The sequence below is a fragment of the Pleurodeles waltl genome, chromosome 10 (assembly GCF_031143425.1).
Source record: "Pleurodeles waltl isolate 20211129_DDA chromosome 10, aPleWal1.hap1.20221129, whole genome shotgun sequence".
Lineage (NCBI taxonomy): Eukaryota > Metazoa > Chordata > Amphibia > Caudata > Salamandridae > Pleurodeles > Pleurodeles waltl.
Window position 1 is genome coordinate 947,238,795 of NC_090449.1, and position 22,022 is coordinate 947,260,816.

At 44.3% G+C, this 22,022-nt stretch overlaps 1 protein-coding gene across 2 annotated transcripts in view; it reads left to right on the forward strand.

Annotated features, from left to right (window-relative positions):
• The window catches only part of LOC138262058 (serum paraoxonase/arylesterase 2-like), a 444,264-nt gene extending 423,023 nt beyond the window's left edge, over positions 1 to 21,241 (forward strand). The window contains exons 8-9 of one of the 2 annotated variants that reach the window (XM_069211747.1): positions 5,680 to 5,808; positions 16,615 to 21,241. In XM_069211747.1, coding sequence (XP_069067848.1) covers positions 5,680 to 5,808; positions 16,615 to 16,776 — 291 coding nt within the window. In that variant the 3' untranslated portion in view covers positions 16,777 to 21,241. Of the gene's footprint in view, positions 1 to 5,679; positions 5,809 to 11,300; positions 11,406 to 16,614 lie in introns of those variants that run through there. The other variant, XM_069211748.1, reaches the window with a different exon arrangement.
• The last annotated feature ends 781 nt before the right edge of the window (positions 21,242 to 22,022 follow it).

The following is a 22,022-nucleotide window of genomic DNA, read 5'->3' on the forward strand; positions in this document are numbered from 1 at the left end:
AAGAGCTGAAGAGCTGAGGAAAAAGAGCTGCCCTTCCTGTGACTGTGCTTTGTGGAGCTATCCTGCAGTTGCTGCTTCTGCCAGAGTAAGAGGGCGAAGACTGGACTTTGTTTGCTTTCCATCTTATGACGCAATCTCCAAGGGCTTGATTTAGAACTTGCCTCCTGTTGTTTGAAGTCTCAGGGACAGCAAAGACTTCTCTCTACCAGCACCTGGAGTCCATGGAGAGACTCCTGCTCTGACAAGTGGTGCCCTGTTCAGTCCCTGGGCCCCTGAAAGGAAAGCTGGTGAAAATCCAAGGAAATCGACTTCGGACGAATCTGGACCGATGCCGCTGCTGAATCTGGTGACGCCGCCTGCAACCGACTCCGTGATCTTTGTTGGAACGCGACGACCTTCGCAGGCCCGATGCCGCTGCAGCCCCACCGAAGTCCGCAACTCCGTGGAAGTTACCGCACCACGTCGTGACCAACACCACTCAAAGTGCGTGGATTCAATGTTTTGCACAGACATCGCAATCCCCGACTTCGCGCATCAGCTTGTTTTCACTCTTCACCAAAGGTACTGTACTTGGGGGTCTACGCGACTCCGTGTGCAGCGCCGCTGGTGTCGGATTGTTGGGAACGATTCCGTCACGATGCCGTGTGAACACCTAATCGAAGCATTTTGTGTTTCTAAGTGCTATTTTGGAGTTTAATCTTTAAAAATTCATACCTTGACTTGTGTATGTCGGATTTTTGTTAGTTTGGTCTTGTTTTGTTTAGATAAATATTTCCTATTTTTCTAAACTGGTGTTGTGTCATTTTGTAGTGTTTTCATTAAGTTACTGTGTGTGTTGGTATAAAGCACTCTGAAGTTAAGCCTACTGCTCTGCCAAGCTACCAAGGGGGTAAGCAGGGGTTAGCTGAGGGTGATTCTCTTTTACCCTGACTAGAGCGAGGGTCCTTGCTTGAACAGGGGGTAACCTGACTGTCAACCAAAGACCCCATTTCTAACAGTGCCCCTCCGTTTTGGGATTCGGAATTGTCTGTATCAATAGATTTACAATCCATTGATTACTTACATGTACCCAAGTTAGCGTGGTGGCTGATTTGCAATGGGGACGATGGCCGACTGGGACAGACATTGAACCAGAATGGTCCTTTAGTTCCCATTGATGGATTCCCAAGGTGAAAACATTTTTTTTTTAAGTTGAACCTGTATTGGACTAGGTGTCCCTTTAAAAAGAAATGTGTTGGACCTGGCCCTTTTTGCAGGGTCATCCTCAATATTTTTGCCTCCTTCCTACTATTTTTTTCTGACCAGTTTTTTTGGCTTTAGGGCTCTGGGAACTTTACCATTTCTAACCCGTGCTAAAGTGCATATGCTCTCTGTGTAAATGGTATTGGTGTTTGGATTATCCATGATTGGCATATTTGATTTACTGGTAAGTCCCTAGTAGAGTGCACTGGAGGTGCCCAGGCCCTGTAAATAAAATGCTGCTAGTGGACCTGCAGCACTGATTGTGCCACCCTATAAACATGTCTCAGACATGCCACTGCAGTGTCTGTGTGAGCAGTCTTGCACTGCCAATTTGACCTGGCAAGTGTACCCACTTGCCAGGCCCAAATATTCCCTTTTCATACATGTAAGGCCCTAGGGAGCCCCATGGGAAGGGTGCTGTGTATGTTAAAGGTGGGACATGTAGTGATGTGTTTTACATGTCTGCCTTTAAATATCCTTAAAGGGGAGTTTCCCTTTGAGAGCAGATGGAAATATGGGGTTTGGTGACTTGAACTCACAATTTAAAAAAAACATATTTTGGAAATTTTGTTTTTTAAATTGCCAGTTTGAAAATGCTATTTTTAGAAATTTGATTCTGCCTGTTTATGGATTCATTGTCTGGGTCAGGCTGACAGTTGGGCTGTTTGTGAATCTCCTCTAGACAGTGACACAAAGGGAGCTGGGTGTAGCCTGCATGTCCTGATGAGCCATCTGAGCTGGAGTGGAGGGAGGAGTGGTCACTTATACCTGAATGGGCTGTGCATGCCCTCACACAATACAGTCTCCAACCCCCTGGTGTGTGTCCGGGGCCAGGCCTGGGCAAGGCAGGTTCTTGTGAACAACAGAGACTTTCCTTTGAAGTTTGCCTCCTTCAAAGGCAAAAAGGGGTATAAGTAGTGGACCCAAAACCCCAGACTCCTAGATCACTTCTGGATTCAAGAGGAACCTCTGCCAAGGAGAAGAGCTGAGGAGCTTAAGAGAAGTGCTGCCCCTGCCTGTGCTTTGTTGGACTATCATGCGGTTGCTGCTTCTGCCTGTGAAAGGGGACAAAGACTGGACTTTGTTGTGCATTTCCGCTTGAGAAGAATAAGGGCTTGAACTCAGCTTGCCTCCTGTTTTGAAGTCTCAGGGCCATCAAAGACTTCCTTAGCCAGCAACTGAACTCTCTGTTGAGACTCCTGCTCTGCCAAGTGGTGCCCTATCCAGTCCCTGGGACCATGAAAGGTGAAGTTCGGCAGAACAAGGACTGAAATCCACACCCAGAACACCGTGTGGGGACATTTTCGATGCATCATCTGCAACGCGGCTGATAAATGACGCACCACCCACTTCATGGCTGAAATGGACGCTTCACCTGCATCGCGGCTGGGAGATCGATGCAACACACGCTTGCAGCTGCTGATAACAACGCAAACCCCATGCAGCGTGGTTTTCCAACACCATGCAAACGGATTTCTCACACATCATCCCTGGGTGTCAAAGTCATCGTAAACCTGCACGGATCTGAGGTGCCCTCTCCAGAAAATCTCCCGACCGGAGAAGAAAACAACACACGGCCTCACTTGTGAGTAAGGAATCAACGCAGCTGACTTTTCTGACACACGTTTGCCTGTGCAGCTTTATTTTTTACGCAAACCAGGTACTTTGTTTAAAATCAACATTCCCATTGTTTCCTAAGGAGTAAGACTCTTATTCTTTTGAAAATTCATATCTTGACTTGTGTATGTTGGATTTTTGTCGTTTTGGTCTTGTTTGATTTAGATAAATATTACCTATGTTTCTAAACTGGTGTGGTGTCCATTTAGTAGTGTTTTCACTGTATTACTGTGTGTGGGTACAAATACTTTACACATTCCCTTTGAGATAAGACTGACTGCGTGTGCCAAGCTACCAAGGGGGTGAACAGGGGTTATCTTGAGTGTGTATATCCATTGCCCTGACTAGAGTACGGATTCCTGCTTGGCCAGAGTGCAAATTGACTGCCAAACAGAGACCCCATTTCTAACAAAATGTCTTATGTTTGGGAAAGCAAATGAAGGGTTGGAGGTCCACTTTCCTTGCTGTCTGCCATCCCTGCATTCTCAGCCTGTAACAGGGTTTGCATTATGAAGGTCATTTTCAGACCACTCTAAATGGACAATTTGTGATGCAGCCTTTTTACTTATAAATTGCATTACCATTCACAAATCAGTTGGTGTGCAATTTGCACACCCATAGTGTGTGACTGTAATAAGTATATCAGGCCCTCTGAGTTATAATATTTCTACATATCAGACACTATTTAGGTTACACTTTACTGCGTGATACACTTCATTTTATCTTATGTTCTGTTACACAATAAGCTTTAACATAAGAAAGCTGTACAAGTGGACTCAGCTCTGTGATCAAGACTGATGCAGACTGGATTCTAGGAGATGGGAGATAGTGGCTGCTAAAGTTTTCAGCACATTAGTCTAGACAAGCTGGAGCTGGCAGGTTACACTAACAGATAGTGCCAATGCATGGCCAGCAGTCTCTCCACCAGAGAAAAACTTAGTTTTGAGTTGTACCTTTTGACCGAAAAGTCTGTTGACTTTCACATCACAAATTAGATAACAAAATGTTGTCAAGAAGAGCAATCTTGATTGACATCAGTGTAACACATTACAAGACCACCTGATACACCTTTGGAAAGCGTTCCTTGTATTACAAAGGTCTATTGTGACTTACAATGCTAGATAGGACAGCACTCTTATCTATGCTGACATAGCATCAGTAAGGTGCCGACCTTCGTGGTCTGGGAGCTTGCGAGGGAGCAGAACCACTTGTTCAGACAATTGGTTGAATGAAAGGTGACTATGTGACGTTATTAACAGACAAGATCTTCCTGAGATCAGACTTGACACACTTTCTTGCCAGTTGGTTGGATCCCTGATTGCCTGAAGGCCACTGTGATCATTAAAGTTAACCCCTGGTTCGGTCGTCTTAAATAAAAAAGGAGATAATTACCTAGGCCTGCCTTCCCGCCATGCGGTTTGATCATTTCATTTATATGAAATTAAAAAACAAATAGTGTCATTCTTTGGCAGGAGGCTAGTACCCAAAATGTGACATTTTAGAGAGAGAATGTTTACCATTTACTGTGCTCTAAAATAAAAACACAATGGACCATGCATGTTAGCTCATTGTATACTTGTGATGTGGGAAGTATTCTGTCCGAGGGATAGAAAGGTTAAGCACCGTCATGTTTTCGGCCACCACAAATGATTTGCTGCTGCCACAATGTGAGATCAAGTCACTTCTACAGCTGTGACTTGGCATGGACCCAAGCTCACGTGATAGGATGTTTTCCTATGGAAGGTGTGGTATTGCTTTTTGGATGATTGCTTGGATGGCATCAAAATGCTCAGTTTCAAAACTTTGTTGCACCCAGAGTTCTTATGCACAGTACTTTTTCAAGGAACGGCAGTGGAGAATAGAGAGAAAGGCAGAGTGTTGCCACTATGTTTCCCAATTAACTCCAGCCCCCTAAAATGCACGCTTCCTTCCATAAATGGTTTAATTGCTAAGAGCATATTAAAAATGTTTACCTGTGCCCCATTATTGCTTCCATTAGCAATGTGAACGCCTCTGTTATTATGGGCCACACAAACATGTTGATGGTCCAACCTCTGCAATTTAGAGTTTGCGACTGTTAAAATCCACTTATATAAAAGCCATTTTAGGAGTCGATAACTGTTACCCACTCCTAAAATGCCCCTACGAATGAATACTAATTCACAACTTGGAAGTGGCGTTTTTTAGGCATCCCTTCGAATTTGCAATTTGGCATGTGATGTATCAATGTTTTGCAACCGAAATTCAGTTCACCGAGTTGGGGTGTAATACAGTGGCAAAACAGAATGGATCTCCTACGCACCGCTTACCCTTTGTAAATCTTAACAAAACTGGTTTCCGAGTGTCAATTCATAAACAAACTTTAAAGAGGAGGACTTTTTTTAAATGCAGCCCTGTTTCCTTTAAAAAAACAGGGCTGCGTTTAACTTAAACGTTTTCTTTATCGAGAGGCAACCACAGAAATGGCTGTCTGTTGACTAGCTGTCCATCATCCTTGTGAATGTAACCAATTGGAGTGATTTGCAATTTGTGGCCTTTCTTATGAATACTGATGAGGTAGGCGTCTGAACCTTTTTGTACGAACTGACCAATTCATACAAACACTGGCTCACAATCAAACTCTGTGTTCACAAAAATACCGGTTGTAAATTGTGGTCATTATGAGCAACCAGAAAGTTTGTACATCTGACCCAGTGTTTCCATTGCAGACAGCAGAATCAGCATCAGAACGAAATATAACAATGCCTGGCAATTGCATCAAAACTATGCTGTGTCACTGTTCTTTGCTTGCATAATTGTAGATCTTTTTTCTTTCATAAGGATTTGCAAATTGACAAACTGGTAGATAATTTATGCATCGATCCAACAACAGGGGACGTTTGGATGGCATGTCATATCGATGGTTGGCAACTCTTTAATTACAACCCTAAAAATCCTCCTGGATCTGAGGTTAGTTCATAAGATTGCAGTATTCAGAATTGTTATGATTATTATTGTTGTTTTATTGTCATTTGTGATATGCAACATGGTCATCCAGATTGTATACTGTCACATCAGTATACATAGGGAGTATGCGGAAGTGTTCCATAACACTGAAGCTGTTACAGCTAAATATTTGGACTATAGAGAGAGTGGTTTTGGATTAAATAAGTGTTTTCAATGGTGTTTGTTTGGTGGTCTTGATTTAATATAGCCTTAGAACCCGCCGTAGCGGGCTCTACCGGCTATTAAAGTCCGCTCCCCGCGTTAAATGCCCGAGCCGAAGGCGAGGGCATTTAACAAGGGAGAGGGACTTTAATAGCCGGTAGAGCCCGCTACGGCGGGTTCTAAGGCTATTAGAACATTCTGCCACTCAGGGCAGAATGTTCTATTAAAAAAAAAAAAAATCACGGAGCCCGAGGGGATTAAAATCCCCTCGGGCTCCGTGAGGCTTTGTTCACAGCTGTTGCTGTGAACAAAGCAAACATTGGAATGTTGGCGCTGCGGGCTTTTACCGGCCAGTAAAAGCCCGCAGCACTGCATTGTTTTCAGTGGAGCCCCCAGCATTCCAATGTTCTAATATAGCCTTAGAACCCGCGGTAGCGGGCTCTACCGGCTATTAAAGGCCTGCTGCCCGCGTTAAATGCCCGAGCCGAAGGCGAGGGCATTTAACAAGGGAGAGGGACTTTAATAGCCGGTAGAGCCCGCTACGGCGGGTTCTACGGCTATTAGAACATTCTGCCACACAGGGCAGAATGTTCTATTAAAAAAAAAAAAATTCACGGAGCCCGAGGGGATTAAAATCCCCTCGGGCTCCGTGAGGCTTTGTTCACAGCTGTTGCTGTGAACAAAGCGAACATTGGAATGTTGGCGCTGCGGGCTTTTACTGGCCAGTAAAAGCCCGCAGCACTCCATTGTTTTCAATGGAGCCCCCAACATTCCAATGTTCTAATTTGAAGTCAATGTTTTCTGTTTGATTGCTTGGGTTGTAACTTGCTCCTTGGTTGGTTTCCCAGATGTATTTAATGGACTCTTTCTTCTTTTCCTTCCTTAAATGTTGTTCTGTCAGCATACAGTGAATGCATTCATTTGTTCCAGGACATTCTATGAATTTTGGATTCATTCTCAATGTAAAAAGCTCCTAAACACAATTCTTACAGCATTGGGCTACCAAGCTGAGCCTTTACCTCAAGCAACAGTGTCATACCATACTAGGATTGAAAGGCATTTATTGGCTCCCACTGGAGACCATGGTAAAATTTTGAATTATTAGAACTGTACATAAGTACTAGTGAAATAGAGGACTGGAGTCCCTCCAAAAACGGGCCCCATTGCACACCTGCCAAAAATCCTTTCTCAACCACTGCTATCGATCCAGCAGTAATACTTTTGACTAAAGCATAATCACTGTCCCTGAAAGAGCTGTACCCAAAACTCTGGAATGCACTTGATCCTTACCTGAGGCAGAACACAACTCAATGGCATTCAATGAACTTTTCAAAGCAAACTGTTTAGACGATCATTAACCGAAGGACTACACCTGTGTAGTGTCTGGTGAGATTTTTCTTGCATCTGATTGGATTTTAACTGTCTAGATTCTCAGTCTTTAGTACTATTCATATTCAACTGAGCACTATGTCACCAAAAGGAGACATTCAGTGGTGTTAAAAACACCTAATGAATAAATAGAGAAATACACGTTCTATGCAATAAACAGTCCAAGGTAGCTGACCTTCAAAAAATACTTTACCATATGCTTAAGTATTTACAATAGCAGGTTCCTAATGCAATGCTGAGATCATTGCACTGAGGACCTAGAATAATCATCTGTAGAGGTTGCCTAAGAGTAGAGCTATTTCACCACAGGAGGAAACAGAGGAGGGTTAAGGACATTCATCTTCATCAACATAATATTTATATAGCGCTTGTTGGACCTGGCCCTTGTGGCAGGTTCACCCCCTGACTTTTTGCCTAATTTCTCCTATTTTTTCTGACCTCTCGCCGTTGGCTCTAGGACTCTGAGCACTTTATCACTGCTGATCAGTACTAAAGTGCAGGTGCTCTCCCATCTAAAGTTGGTATGATTGGCTTATACCTAATTGGCATATTTAATTTACCTGTAAGTCCCTTGTACAGTGGTATCTCTATACCCAGGGCCTGTACATTAAATGCTACTAGTGGGCCTGCAGAGCTGCTTGTGCCACCCACTGAAGTAGCCTTTCAATCCTATCTCAGGCCTGCTACCGCAGGGCCTGTGTGTGCACTTTTCTGCCACAGGGACCTGGCATCTAAATTTACTTGCCATGCCCAGAACTCCCCTTTTACTACATGTAAGTCACCTCTAAGGTACGCCCTAGCTAGCCCTATGGGCAGGGTGCCATGTATATAGAAGGCAGGACATGTGCCAGGTTGCGTGGCCTGTCTTGGTAGTGACACACAGCCTCACTTGGTGTCTCACTGCTGTGAGTGCTGCCTTCTCATCGGATTGCATTAGGAATGCCCTGCCTTATGTGTAAGGGGTATTGTCTGATTTATGAGGGGTAGCGTAGGCATTTTTGGTATGGTTGTAATGGTGATAAGAAATGCTGCTTACTGGTGTAGTTTTTATTACTATTCCAGAAATGCCACTTCTAGAAAGTGTGCATTTCTCTGTTCTTATGACTGTGGTGTTTTGCAGCTTGACTCCAATCCACGTCTGGACAGAGTGAAAGTTGGGGCTTTGTGCATACTTTTCAGACAGCCTATACACGGGGAGGGTGGAGGCGTCACTGAGGTGCATCTGCATACTGAATAATCTTCCTGGGCTGAGAGAAGGGAGAGGTGGGGCACACCTACATTTGTAAAGGCTGTGCCCTGGCCTCACACAATAGGGTTGTTTACCCCCAACTGATATTTAGAGCCTGTGCTGGAGGAGAGAGGGGGCACCCCCAGAACCAGTTGTAACTGGTTGGAACCTCCTCTCCCCTACCATTGTAAAACACGGTAAGGACTGAGTATAAGTACAGGGAAGTTTTCCCCCAATTTGGAGACTCTTGGAAACATTTTGGAACTGGACAGAAAAGGCTGGAAGGACTGACCAGGAACCGACATGGACTGCTGCTGCTGGGCTAACCTGTGACCTGCTTGGTCACTATAAGGAACTGCCACTTGCTTGCATCCTCTTTGTGCTGGCCTGTTGCTGGGCCCCTTCACCTGTGGGCCTTTTTCTTAATCTTGGCTCCACAGGGGCAGATTGCTGTGGCCCCTGACCCCTGCAACCTTGTGAAGCACGAGGAGTGCTTCATCACTCGACAAAACGAGCGCTTTGAGAAAGCACTTAATCTTTTATGCCCTCAGCGCTTTGAGAGCGCTTCTTATTGCCCAGAAACACCGCTGCGACCCGGGCTCTTCAAAAAGTGTAAAGCGCTTTTTGAAGCAATGGTGCTGGAGAAAAGTCACCGCCGCAGCCCGGGCAGGCTATTCATCTAGAGCGCCGGAGTTGCGCTGTTCTCTGTGCCCCCGGGGCACCATCAGAAGAAGAAGATTGGAGCGAGCGCACTCCTATTGTTCCCCCGGGGTGAAGCGCGCTCCATGGAGCTCCTCCTGGGCACGGACAGGCACCTACTCTGGTGCCTCCCCTCTCGGATGGCTGGGCGGGCTGCCGCATGTTGCTGCAGAAATTGGGTGGGGAAGGAGGCCTCATCGGAGGCTCCCCCGCCCCACTGGGCCCCTTTGTCCTTGGTTTTGGAAGGGCAGGGGAGAAGTAAGCATCTCCCTGCCCCACCGGAGCCCCAAAAGAGTTGTTGGAGGACCACAGGCGGGACAGAAACCTCGCCGGAGGCCCCCTGCGCCACCAGTCCCATTTTGGTGGCCCCTTGTGGCTTGTGCCCTTGGTTGCCCCCCCCCTTGTAGGAGGGCCGGTGAAGGCGGGGGGCCCTCAGAGATCGCAGGCCCCAGAAGAGGCCCATCATTAATGCAGAGGGGGTGCATGGCGCCCCCTCATTCCAAAATCCTTTTTGCTGACTTTGGCCCCCCTCGTGAGGGCCGGTTGAGGCCCCAGGGGTACCCCAGCAATCACGGGCCCCAGGAGGGCCTGTCCTTAATACAGAGAGAGCATGTGCCACCCCCCCTAACCTCAGAACTCCTGAGAGGCCCCCGTTTGGCGCAGAAGAGTGCTGGGCCCCATTTTTGTTCTGCAGGCACTAGAGGTGCCTACATCTGACACAGGTACTGCTAAAAGACCATATATACAGCAAAGGTTCTTTTTAAAGACTTTATTGACTTATATGTTGCCTACATGTTTGATGATGTTTTCATATGTGTATGCAAATGTTCCTTTTATGGGCATAACATGCTAATATGTTTTTCTGACCTGCCATATGTTTTAGAATGTTCCTAACATGGGCATTTATGATATTCTTATGACAAGTGCTCTGGTGTAATAACGTGTTTCCTGACTACTGCTTATGTTGCAGAATACTAAGTAACCTGTGTGTTATAGGTGACTACTGCTAGTTTTGCAGAGTAACTAATGCGTAACGTTCTGACAACTGCTAAGGTAGCATGATATCACTGATATGTGATGCTTGGTCTAATAATTGCATTGTGTACAATACAGTATATTTGATATAACTTGGTGTTGTGTTTCCTTTGTGGTGGGGATAGTGCCTCACGTGTGCTGTGTGTGTTGTGCAAATGCTTTACACATTGCCTCCGGGTTAGGCCTGACTGCTCGTGCCATGCTACCAAGGAGGTGAGCAGGGGTTATCTTGGACGTGTAACTCCCTTGCCCTGACTAGAGTGGGTGGGTTCTGCCTGGCTTAGGTGCATACCCTAGCCAACCAGAAACCTTATTTCTAACGGCGCTAAATACCCAAAGGTATTGAAGCACAACCACGAGTCACAACAATACCCCTCTCATAATAAATTCATCTTATCTAATTTCCTGAATCTGAGAAACTGCTCCGAGTATCTTAAAGCATCCAGGAGGTCATTCCAAAGAGAGCTGCCATGCAAGGAAAAGATTTACCTCAGCTTTCTTTTTTCTACTCCTTAGATGGAGAGGAATATGATTATTTGCAGATCTTAGAGGTATGCTTGGTAAATTACTGTGCATTTTTTTTAATATTGCGGAACTTTTACATACACTGCGTTATGCACCAACATTAAGTTTTAAAATTAACTATTGAAGCTACCAGAAGCCAGGATGACCTAGGCATGGTGAAGAGATATGCGCTTTATGGATATGGTAATGACAGCCACATAAGCTGAATTCAACAGTTTTCTTAATTTTCTTTTAGGGGTAACAGTGTGATGCCAGTAATGTCTCTGTCTTCCTTTTTTAATAGAAAGCAACATGGCTGAAATAATGTAAGATGGTAGTTGAAGGAAGAGATGAGGTTATTAACTTGATATTCATGGAGAAGCATGAATCCAGAATTCCAGAATTCTTACTTTTTGTTTAATCTTATTTCCTTGCTCAGCTTATAAGGAAGAGTTAGACCTGTCTGCTCTTGGAATGGTTTTCCCTGTCTTTTGGCTTCTGATCTCCTGTTTTTGATCCTCTGCTGAATTGCCAAAGGGTGCCAGATCCAGTTCCTGGGCCCTTGGGAGTGAGTTCTGGTGTAACCAAGAAGAAACAAGCACATCAACTCCAGAGCGACTTTGGTACTGGCTTCGCTGTTCAACTGCATGCCACTGCATGCACCAGAGCTGTGGTCCCCGCTAAGTGCAATGACCGCAACTGACACCACAGGCCCGACACTGCAGCCTCCGAAGTCCCACCACATCGTGAGTCCTGAATGCTGTGTCACTGACGTCAGTGATACCCGACTCCGACTCAGCACCTGTGGCCCCGTAGTGTGATCACAAGGAACCGATGCCTCCCTTGCAGCTGTAAAGAACTGACGCCTCACCTCCCCTGCCTAGCAGTAAGGAACTGATGCCTCACCTCCCCGGTGGCAGTAAGGAACCAACGGCGCACCAGCTCCAGCGACCCCTCACCCCCTGACTCCGTGCAATGTCTTTGTATCTTCATTTTCCAAGGTACTTTACCTGGGATCCGTGCAATTCTGTGACAGGCCACACTCCCTGAAGAGCGGCGTCAGACTGTTGGGAATGACTCAGTCAAGACGTTGTGATAGCCTCAGTTGGAGCTATTGGGTTTCTAAACGCTTTACTAAGATTAATTGTTTTATTCAGATAAATATTGGCTATTTTTCTAAACTGGTGTGGAGTATGTTTCTGGTGTTTTCACTACTGTGTGTGTGTGTGTGTGTGTGTGCACATGTGTGTGTGTGTGTACAAATCCTTTACACATTGCCTCTGAGATAAGCGTGACTGCTCATGCCACGCTACCAAGGGGGTGAACATGAGTTATCATAGCTCTGTTACTCCCTTAACCTGGCTCGAGTGAGGGTCCCTACTTGGACAAGATGCAAACCACTGCCAACTAGAGACCCCATTTATAACAGGAAGTAAATCCACATTTATTTTTAGCCAGTGTTGAAAGCCAGTAGCCAGAATCACAGTTTGACTTTCATTGAATCTATACCAATTCTGATCCATCAAAGATTGTGTTTTGGCAGTACCTCCTCATCTGTGTGTGTGTTCCCTTACAAGGGTCCTGCAAGAAATTAAATATCACTTGGATATTAACAGCTTAACTCTCAAAATTGACATCCAAAAAAACTAGTCATTCATTTAATATTTGGACATGCACATTAAACAAATGAGGTTGAGAGTCGAGAACCCATGAGTTATTCCATATTATCTCGCCATCTCCTTTGTGTTTGACTGACCAATAAACACAAGGCTGAAACCAGTCTGAGATTTCTTGCGCTCCTTAAAGAGAGACCCTCATCTGGCAGTTCAAGATAAACTGTTTCCTTGATGAGTAGGGCCAGTACTGATTTGCAAAGAATGGGCTGGTATCTTGAGGGCACTATGGGTGAAAATCAATGGGTTGGAATGCTATCCCGAGAGATTACCAGCGATTAGGCTTGCAAGCATTGCTCCCATCACCTTTAGTGTGTATTCAATAAATACACTAGCCATCCTGTCATCAAGAAATGATTCTCACCACACACGGACAGTATCATAAAAAAAGTCTTGTATAGAGTTCACCTTCTCTTTTTCCAAGTCTCCTTTATATTATTCAGGTCACAACTAGGTGTAATTAGTCCCTGCTGGTCCTAAAATGCCAGGCAATTTCTTTCTCAGTACTTGATAACTTTTTCTCTGTTCTTAGGGGTGCATTCAGTGCCAGATAGTAGAAGTTCCACCAAAGTCTTGCCTTGCCCATTCTTTAATCATGCCTTTTTCAGTTTGCCCCACACTAAGGGGGTTATTACAACTTTGGAGGAGGTGTTAATCTGTCCCAAAAGTGACGGTAAAGTGACGGATATACCACCAGCCGTATTACGAGTTCCATAGGATATAATGGACTCGTAATACGGCTGGTGGTACATCCGTCACTTTACCATCACTTTTGGGACGGATTAACACCTCCTCCAAAGTTGTAATAACCCCCATAATCCTTAAAAGAACAGGGGGCCAGATGTAGTAAAGGTTTTTACCCATTCTGTGTCTATGGGAAAAAGTGTTCGTACATATGGCCCAGGATTCCAACACCATCTGTTAATGGAGCATCTAAGAGCCAGGACTCTTGTGGTCACAGTAATCTCTCACCACCAGATGGGACCCCTTCTATAAACCTTTTAAAGTTATACTTTAAAGGAATGTATATCCTGCCCCTTTGCTCTTCACAAAAAGAAGTGCAAAGTGAATGGTTCGATCATGCATGCAGTTCCCAATCCAAGTTAAGTAAAGGTTTCCCAGATACATAACCCTCTCGTAATAAATGCAATATTAGGATAGAACATATATGATTCTGTCTTCCTTTTGCATGTTCTTATAATTTTCTCTAATGTGCTTCTGGTATTGTGACCAATGTACTAGCGCAGGATCACTACGATGGAGTCTTCAGAACATATAGGCCTGAATTCAAAAATAGTGGCGCTGCATGCAATGCAGTGCCAGTTTTCTTGCGCCTGTTAGCGCCCCCCTACCGACACCATGTGTGTGCTGTATTTAATATACGGCGCACAATGGCACAGGCTAGGGGCAATAGTGTAAAAAATGTTGACGCAATTGATGTACTTTTGGCGCTAATCCTGTGGAGTACATAGGGGCACATTGAGAACAATGGTATTCCTCCTTTTAACACCTGCTCAGGGTAGGTGTTAAAAATAGATGCTAAAAATGGCAAAGCGGAATCTTAGACTTCCCTGGGCCATTTTTGCAGTCCTCATAATGGGGAACGCCCCTCTTGCATACATTATGCCTAGCGCAGGCAGAATGTGGCGCAAGGGGTTACAAAGTGGTGCAATGCATGCATTGTGCCACTTTGTAAATATGGCGCTGCAAATTTGACCTCATTGGGCCACATTAGCATAATAAAATAATTATTTTTCTCTGCTGAAGCTTTGGAAGATATGCAATAAAACAAGCTTTCAAGTTGAAGGTTAGAAATACAAAAAGAACTTGTGCCTTCACTTTGGCCAAGCTAAAATAAACATGAGTACACTTTTTAGTTTGAATGATTTTCCAATCTTTTCTCATGGTGAATATAAAATGATTATGAAAGTAGCATTTCTAAAATACTATAGCGTAAACATAATTGCAAAAAGATTATAAATGTGGTTTACAGAAAATGTCATATTTATATGTGCAGTTTACTTGTATTCATTTCAGTGCACGATGTTATACGTTTCCATAAAAAAAAAATTACTCCTTCATTTCATGTTTAAGAGACATAATGGCACAGCCAAGTTTTGCTCTCTAATAGGTAAATATTGCTTGGCACTAGCCATCATAATTGCTATAGAGCAGTGATCTTCAGACTTTTCTTTTATAACATCTCCTCTTTAGTAATAAAATGTTTGACTGCCCCCTTCCCCTGCCCAAGTGGTGAAATGTGCTAAAGTGTTTATAAGTGAACACAATACTGCTAACATAACATGTTGGAACTTAAGGGATGTTTGCTTGAGGATACATTGCCAATCATGATATTCAATTGTGCTTGTCCTCCATGAACAAAACATGAAATGTAAACCATGATTAACCACATAAACCATGGAAACAGCAGCAGCTATGGGAGCTTCTTTCACACACATGGCAGGGACTATGCACTCTGGGGCAGTGGAAGCACATAACTGATACTTCAAAAGTAATGGAAGTACACCATCTGTAGCAACAGTGAAAATGTGTTCACACACAAACAAGTGGTGAAGCAGAGACTGCATTAGTTCATGTTTACCCTCAACGCAGACCAGATACAACCGAGATAGCAGCATCACCAGTGTTTCAGGCTGAAACAAATGCAACTGTAGATCAGTTTGATCTAGATAGGCCTCATCAGTGAGGTATAGTTTATGTCTGTGCTATAATAAGCACAGGTCCCTTGTGTGGGCACACAAATCATACTTATCGTATCTACTACAACTAAAATTGTGCTCACTGTGCCACAGGACTCACGGCTGTACCTCAATGACGAGGCATGAGTAAGTCCAAACTGTCTGTGTGTTGTCTGTGTTCCCGTCTGGTTTGGACTGGACAGGCTGTACTTTTCAAACTGGAGCAGGACCAAGACTGAATTACAAATGGCTAGCATAGTGGGTGAAAAATCAGTGGGAGACAGGTGTGAAGGGACGCTTGCCCCTGCCCAAAGGGGAACACTAAGGGGCATATTTAGAATCCCCTTGTGCCGCCCTAGTGCCATTTTTTAATGCTAAGAAGGCATTAAGGAGGCCCCTACCTTGCACCATATTTACAACTTGGCGCAGTGCATGCGTTGTGCCACTTTGTTGCCCCTTGTGCCACAATATACAAGCACCCGGTGTAATGTATGCAAGGTGAGGCCTCAGACTACAGCAGGCAGTGTTCGTGGCTGTGAAATGTTGCATGCCACAGACCCAGACCCTGCAGCTTCTCTGAGAGGCCTGGTCCGCTGGGACAGAATTCTGAGATTTGAATATTTCATACCTGATCATTATGTGCCCTGTAACACAAACAGGCTTATTTCTATTGGAGTTACCACTCCGGATGAAATAATACAACTTGTAAAGAGCCTATAGGGTTACGTAACATGATACCAGTTAATTAAAGTGAATACACTGGAGTAGAGTTATCACACAACACTAATCGGGGGCATGATTCCACATTGCTATGATGATAAATGTGAAAAATAAATACAACATCTAAAAAAAATGATGGTGGGTTTCATTCGCCTTTGTTTTTTTTTTCTTTGGCATGGTGTGGAATGGGCACCTTGTTCTCCCAGAATAATGGGGTTTCTATATCCTAACTTTGTTTTGGTTTCTGGATTTCGGTCACTTTGTCACTTTCTTGCATTCCCATGAATCACACCTTCCAGAAGCTGTCACCATGTGCCAAGAAGGATGGTATCCATTCAGTTCTCCATCGCCAGATCAGACGTGGCTAAATAGCATTGTCTGACCAGCTGAGGTACTGTTCCCTGAGGATATAAAGGGCCACCAACCGGGCAACAATCACTTTTTTGCATTACCAATCTTTCCACGAAGAGACAAAGTTGTCCCGAAGACCTTTCAACTGACTAAAGCCTAACATACTAAAATAGTAGCATTATTACATGTGAGTAACATTTCGAAGGCAGAATATAGGTCAATGGAAAGGGGTATATTGTACTTAATGTGGACATTTTTTGCCATATGTAACTCTTAGATCGTCCTAAATTCAATATTTTCTTATTTTTAGGTGCTTCGGCTGCAAAATATTCTTTCTGAAAATCCTGTTTTAACTCAGGTGTATGTCAATAATGGCTCCAAGCTGCAGGCATCTTCAGTGGCCTGTGTTCATGACGGGAGGCTTGTTGTGGGCTCAGTGTTCCACAAAGCAATTTACTGTGACCTGGAATAAACTGCTACTATGACCTGAAGAAAACTGCTACCGAATCATGAACAAAACCGCTACTGTACCGCAAACTATACTTCTGCTGTGAGGTCCAGGACATCATGTGTTGTATATGCATAATCAAAATATTTTGATGCATTTCCAAGTAAAAATGCAGGAAGAGTGTCTTTGCAAGGAGGTAAAACTTTTAGGTGACTTGAACTATTCTGATTCTGTGTGCTGATGTGTAATATTATACTCAACATTTTCCTAACAATACACCTCCAAGAACCACACATGAAAACATACCTGTGTCTTATACGTGTTACATTATTATTCGCAAGTCCTCATTCGGCCACAAACACAAATATGCACCTGAAAAGTCATTCCAATATTTGCAGTATTTATTGTACCCACTGGCTTCAGCCCATCCAATATTTGTAGGAAACATCTGGTGAAATTGGTGCAGGTACAAACAGCACCCTTCCAAGTTTTTGACTTTCCAAGCAAGGAAAATAGATGGTTATGTTTTCGGTCATTTCAATGTGTGAAACTGGACTGGTGCTGTAATACTGCCCCTGGTAAATCTCACACTGCACTGTTTCTAATTACCAAAAGTGATAGTACCAAGTGAAATGCAGTAAAAGTTCCAATGAGCCCCTGATTATTTTGTGGCAGATTTAGTAGATATGTTACTGAATTAAAGGCAAAATTATAATTGGTGGCATCCCAACCAGTGCAAATTGAGCCAATGTCAGATTTACCATGGCTGCTGACAATAGGTGGAATTTACTCTATTGCTAATCACTAAATTCGACCCTAAACTCCAGGACCACACCCACCCATTTTTTCTGTGCCCGTTCAGTGCATGATTTCACACTTCCTCTGAGATGAGATCTCCTCCACACGTCGATAAACACAAATTATGTTGAATCTGTGTGGTAAAAAACGTACAAAAATTGCAGCTGGAAACAATGGCAAAAAAAATCATCTCAGTCATATTCCAGATGCTGTGCAAATTCATGCTTTGTGGTTTGGGCTGCTTAATGCATTGCATGCAGAATTGTTTTGTGCAGGAACAGATAGCTTCCTGCGCAAAAGTAATCCTCTAAGGTGTTTTCCTCTTTCTCTTTTTTTCTTTAAGAGGAAACGACAAGGAGAAATAAAGATATTTATCCTCATTGCACCTCTATCGGCAAGTCATACAATTTTGACATATTTCCAAATTTACCAGTAAGGTTGAATCTGGGAATGCACCAAAATACATAGGTGGATGCATGAAAACACCCATGCTCCACCCATGTAATGTCTTCACAGCGCAGAAGAAAAGCAAGACAGCAACTTGCGCTGCCTTTTGTTACTCCAGATTTACCAAGCCACACAGGGCCACGCAAGGTGGCCTTGCGTGACTTGGTAAATCTGACTTAAGGATTGCGATGCAATGGCAGTGCAATGCTATGATAAGTCTGGCCCTAATTATTTGAGTTTCTCATGTATAAGTATTGCAATCAGGTAAGGTTTCTTAAATTATGGGAAAAGCCCATCAGTCTTCCAGGAACAGGGACTGACCAAACCCCAAGTTCTCTCTTATATGATTAAGTAAGATATTACTGGGAATATTTAGAAGAAAGTGGCACATCATAGATGATGCACCACTTTTCTTGCGCCCCCTACCAGCACCTGACACCGTGGTTGCACTGTATTTAGTATACGACGCACCATGGCGGTCGTTAGCACAATAGCGTCAACATTTGTTATGTTATTGTGGCACTTTGTTAGACTAGCGCCAATTATTTTTACTGTAGAGCCGCAAATAACAGAGAGGCCTATTGAATACAATGGGTGCATCATTTTAACGCCTGCTCTGAGCAGGCATTAAAAATTATGGAAGAAATGGCGCAGTGAAATGTTGTAAATTTAATTGTGCCATTTCTTTGGGCCATCTGCACCGGAACGCCGCCCAGCATACATTATGCCTGACACATAATGTGGTGCAAGGGGTCGCCAACTGGCGCAGTGCAAGCATTGTGCCACTTTGTAAATATGGTGTGGCAGAAAAGCTGCCTTAGCGTAAAAAAAAAAGACACTTTGGCAGTGCTAAAGTGGTGCAAGGGGCTTGTAAATATGCCCCTTCTCTTCAAACACATTTGCCCATGTTCAGAGCTGCAGGATCTGAACTAGAATAGTGCTGTTAACAAGCCTTAGTTTTCCCCATCTTGGTTGTGCTTTCTTTATACAATGTTTTCTTCTGCAGTGCTTTAGAAACTGTTTCTTCAATCAACTCTTGTACCTGGGAGGCAGCCATAAATGCCGGACTATCATGCAAAATAGATTTGGATCACCTAGATCTGGTTCTCTCAGGCTTAGCACCAATCTCTTCTAAAGAGACAGAAAATATATGCTTTCTCATCCTTGCTCGTATCACAAGTGCTGCAACACACCAAGTGCATTTAGAGGCAAAGAATAAATAGAAAAAACAGGCTATACATTAGACCAAATAGTGAGAAAGACACAACAGCCTTCTTCTAATTAGGAATTTATGTTGGCAGAGCCACAGCTCCACCTCCTAAGTGTTCTTGTATGCCTAATGCAAAATGCCCAAAAGGTATACAAACACCTCTTATTTGAGTACCACCACCCTGTTACCTTGTAACCCTGTTTTCCTGCAGATCTTGAAGTGGAGAGTTCCGTCATTCCAGAACACAACACTGTTCCCAGTCAGCTTATTCAACGCACAGCATCCATTCATGCTGAACCAGGAACTGTGTAGAGCATCCCCAGTCTACCCAACGTCATTGTGGCTTGCTACTCATAGTGCCACCTTGCCACCATATCGCAAACAGACTGAGACTGCACCATGCTCCCAGCATCCCTGCTGGTGCTGCCAAGCAGAGTGCTCCTCTAACCCTGGCAAAATATGCTGCAGTCACTGCCCTGCATGCGACCTATGCAGGTGCCTGTGAGAGACTACCAAAACCGAATGAGGTAAAGACGGGTGGTCTTTTGTAAATGTGTTTTTGGAGTTTATCGGTGGTGCCCGAAAAGTATGGTAGTCTCTCATAGTAAGGAACTGAAGCAAGGGGTTAAATAGGTTGTGCACATTTTTGTTTTGGAAATGGTGGGAATCATAATACATTTTACGGATGAGAACGCTTGCATGCATTTTCCAACACTGGATATTCTTCATTTATTTCAAACATACGTTCACCGTGTAGCTGCCAGTGACCTCATGTCACAGCCATGTTCTGACGGTCCGGATTTTTAGCCATCCTCTCGTTGAATTCTGAAACTGATAGTTTCCTTTCTCATTAAAATAAACCTAGGCATTTCTTCATGACTGCGTAGCCAGCTGAATGTGACCCATTTGAGAATGGGGTAGTTGACAGATTTGCTTTCTTGTTACGGTGGGTCATATTTGGCCGGGATGTATTATGTTTGCTATTGAACGACTGGTCATGTCAGGGGGAAGGTACATTTTATTAGAAATTTTTTTTTTTTCATTTTGGAAGGTGGTGGTTTGCTATTTTAATCTGATTTTGGGCTGTTTTAGAATTATTGTATAAATGATGGAAACTGTGGGGGTCATACCGCCGTCAGAACACCGCACCGCGGTCGAAAGACCGCGGCGGTGATTCTGACATTTGCCCTGGGCTGGCGGGCGGCCGCCAAAAGACCGCCCTCCAGCCCAGGGCAAATCAACCTTCCCACTAGGATGCCGGCTCAGAATTGAGCCGGCGGAGTGGGAAGGTGCGACGGGTGCAATTGCACCCGTCGCGTATTTCAGTGTCTGCTGGGCAGACACTGAAATACTTTTTGGGGCCCTCTTACGGGGGCCCCTGCCATGCCCATGCCATTGGCATGGGCACGGCAGGGGCCCCCAGGGGCCCCGCGGCACCCCCTACCGCCATCCTGTTCATGGCGGGAGAGCCGCCATGAACAGGATGGCGGTAGGGGGTGTCAGAATCCCCATGGTGGCGGAGCGCGCTCCGCCGCCATGGAGGATTCAGACGGGCAGCGGAAAGTCGGCGGTACACCGCCGACTTTCTGTTTCTGGCCGCGGCTGAACCGCCGCGGTCAGAATGCCCAGCGGTGCACCGCCAGCCTGTTGGCGGTGCTACCGCCGACCTCCGCCATGGCGGTAATTACCGCCATGGTCAGAATGACCCCCTGTGTGTGATATTCATGTATTGGTCAATAAAGCACTTTAACACCTGAATGAAAGACGTTTTGTTTTCAAAATATCTTGCTTCTTATGTAACTTAATATGGGGTAATTCAGTCCACGCACACAATAATTATGTCTCTGGGAAATGTTAATAGCATTCACTGAACAAAAATCAGTAATTTGTGAGTATGCTGTTTTAGTATTTTTCACAGGATTTAGGAATGATGGGAAATTATTTTTAAAATGCAGCATCCTTTATAATATGTTGGAAATCTTTCTAAGTGTATTCGTCTGTACTCTTTCGATAAAGTAAAAATGATACTCTTGATTTGCAGTCATTGTGATTTCAACGCAAATGTCCTTAACATTTCAGTGTCTTCTAATATCCATAGTCCCACATCATGATTGGCTTTTTTTTTCAGATCCGTTCACAAACTACTGTGTTAACAGGGACTCGAATTACAATTTTTTTTTTTAATTGTTTTTTATTGAGATTTTAAGAAAAACATACAACAGGTTTAATCTTTTAAGATGCATCACCACATCATCTGTGAGAGCAGAAAGACAGATTAATAGTTCATCAACAGGAGCAGGTGCCAGTTCAAATTGGTTCTATGACCACCCCTCGAGATGTATTGATGTCAAAGGGGGTGATTTAAGCTCTGCGGGGTCTATATGTCTAATGTACTCCTGTTGCGGGGTAAACCCAGGAAGAGTGCCTTATGATTCTATGCTAATAAAGAACTAAGGGGGAAAAGGGCATAGGGGCCAGGTACATTAGCGGAAGGATCTGTGCATCTAAGAGGAACGGTGGGCTGACTGAGGCAAGGGGGGGCTGGGGATTGCCTGTAGACTCAGCTTGGACAGCATGGTTGGATGGGAAGAATACGACTTTCTAGAGTGCTATGTTATGAGATGAGTATGCGCCACACAACAAGGAGCGGTTCTCTGGGGGTTAGGAGTCAGATGAGGGTTCTGCAACTTGGGTCTCACTATAAGGGTCAGCCCCCCCCTTGCTGGCCTAGGGGGCGGGGCGAAAGATGGAGCCACTGATGGCCTAGCCGTCAGAATTTATCTAGTAGTGTGTCCCAGGCGTTAACGAGAATAAT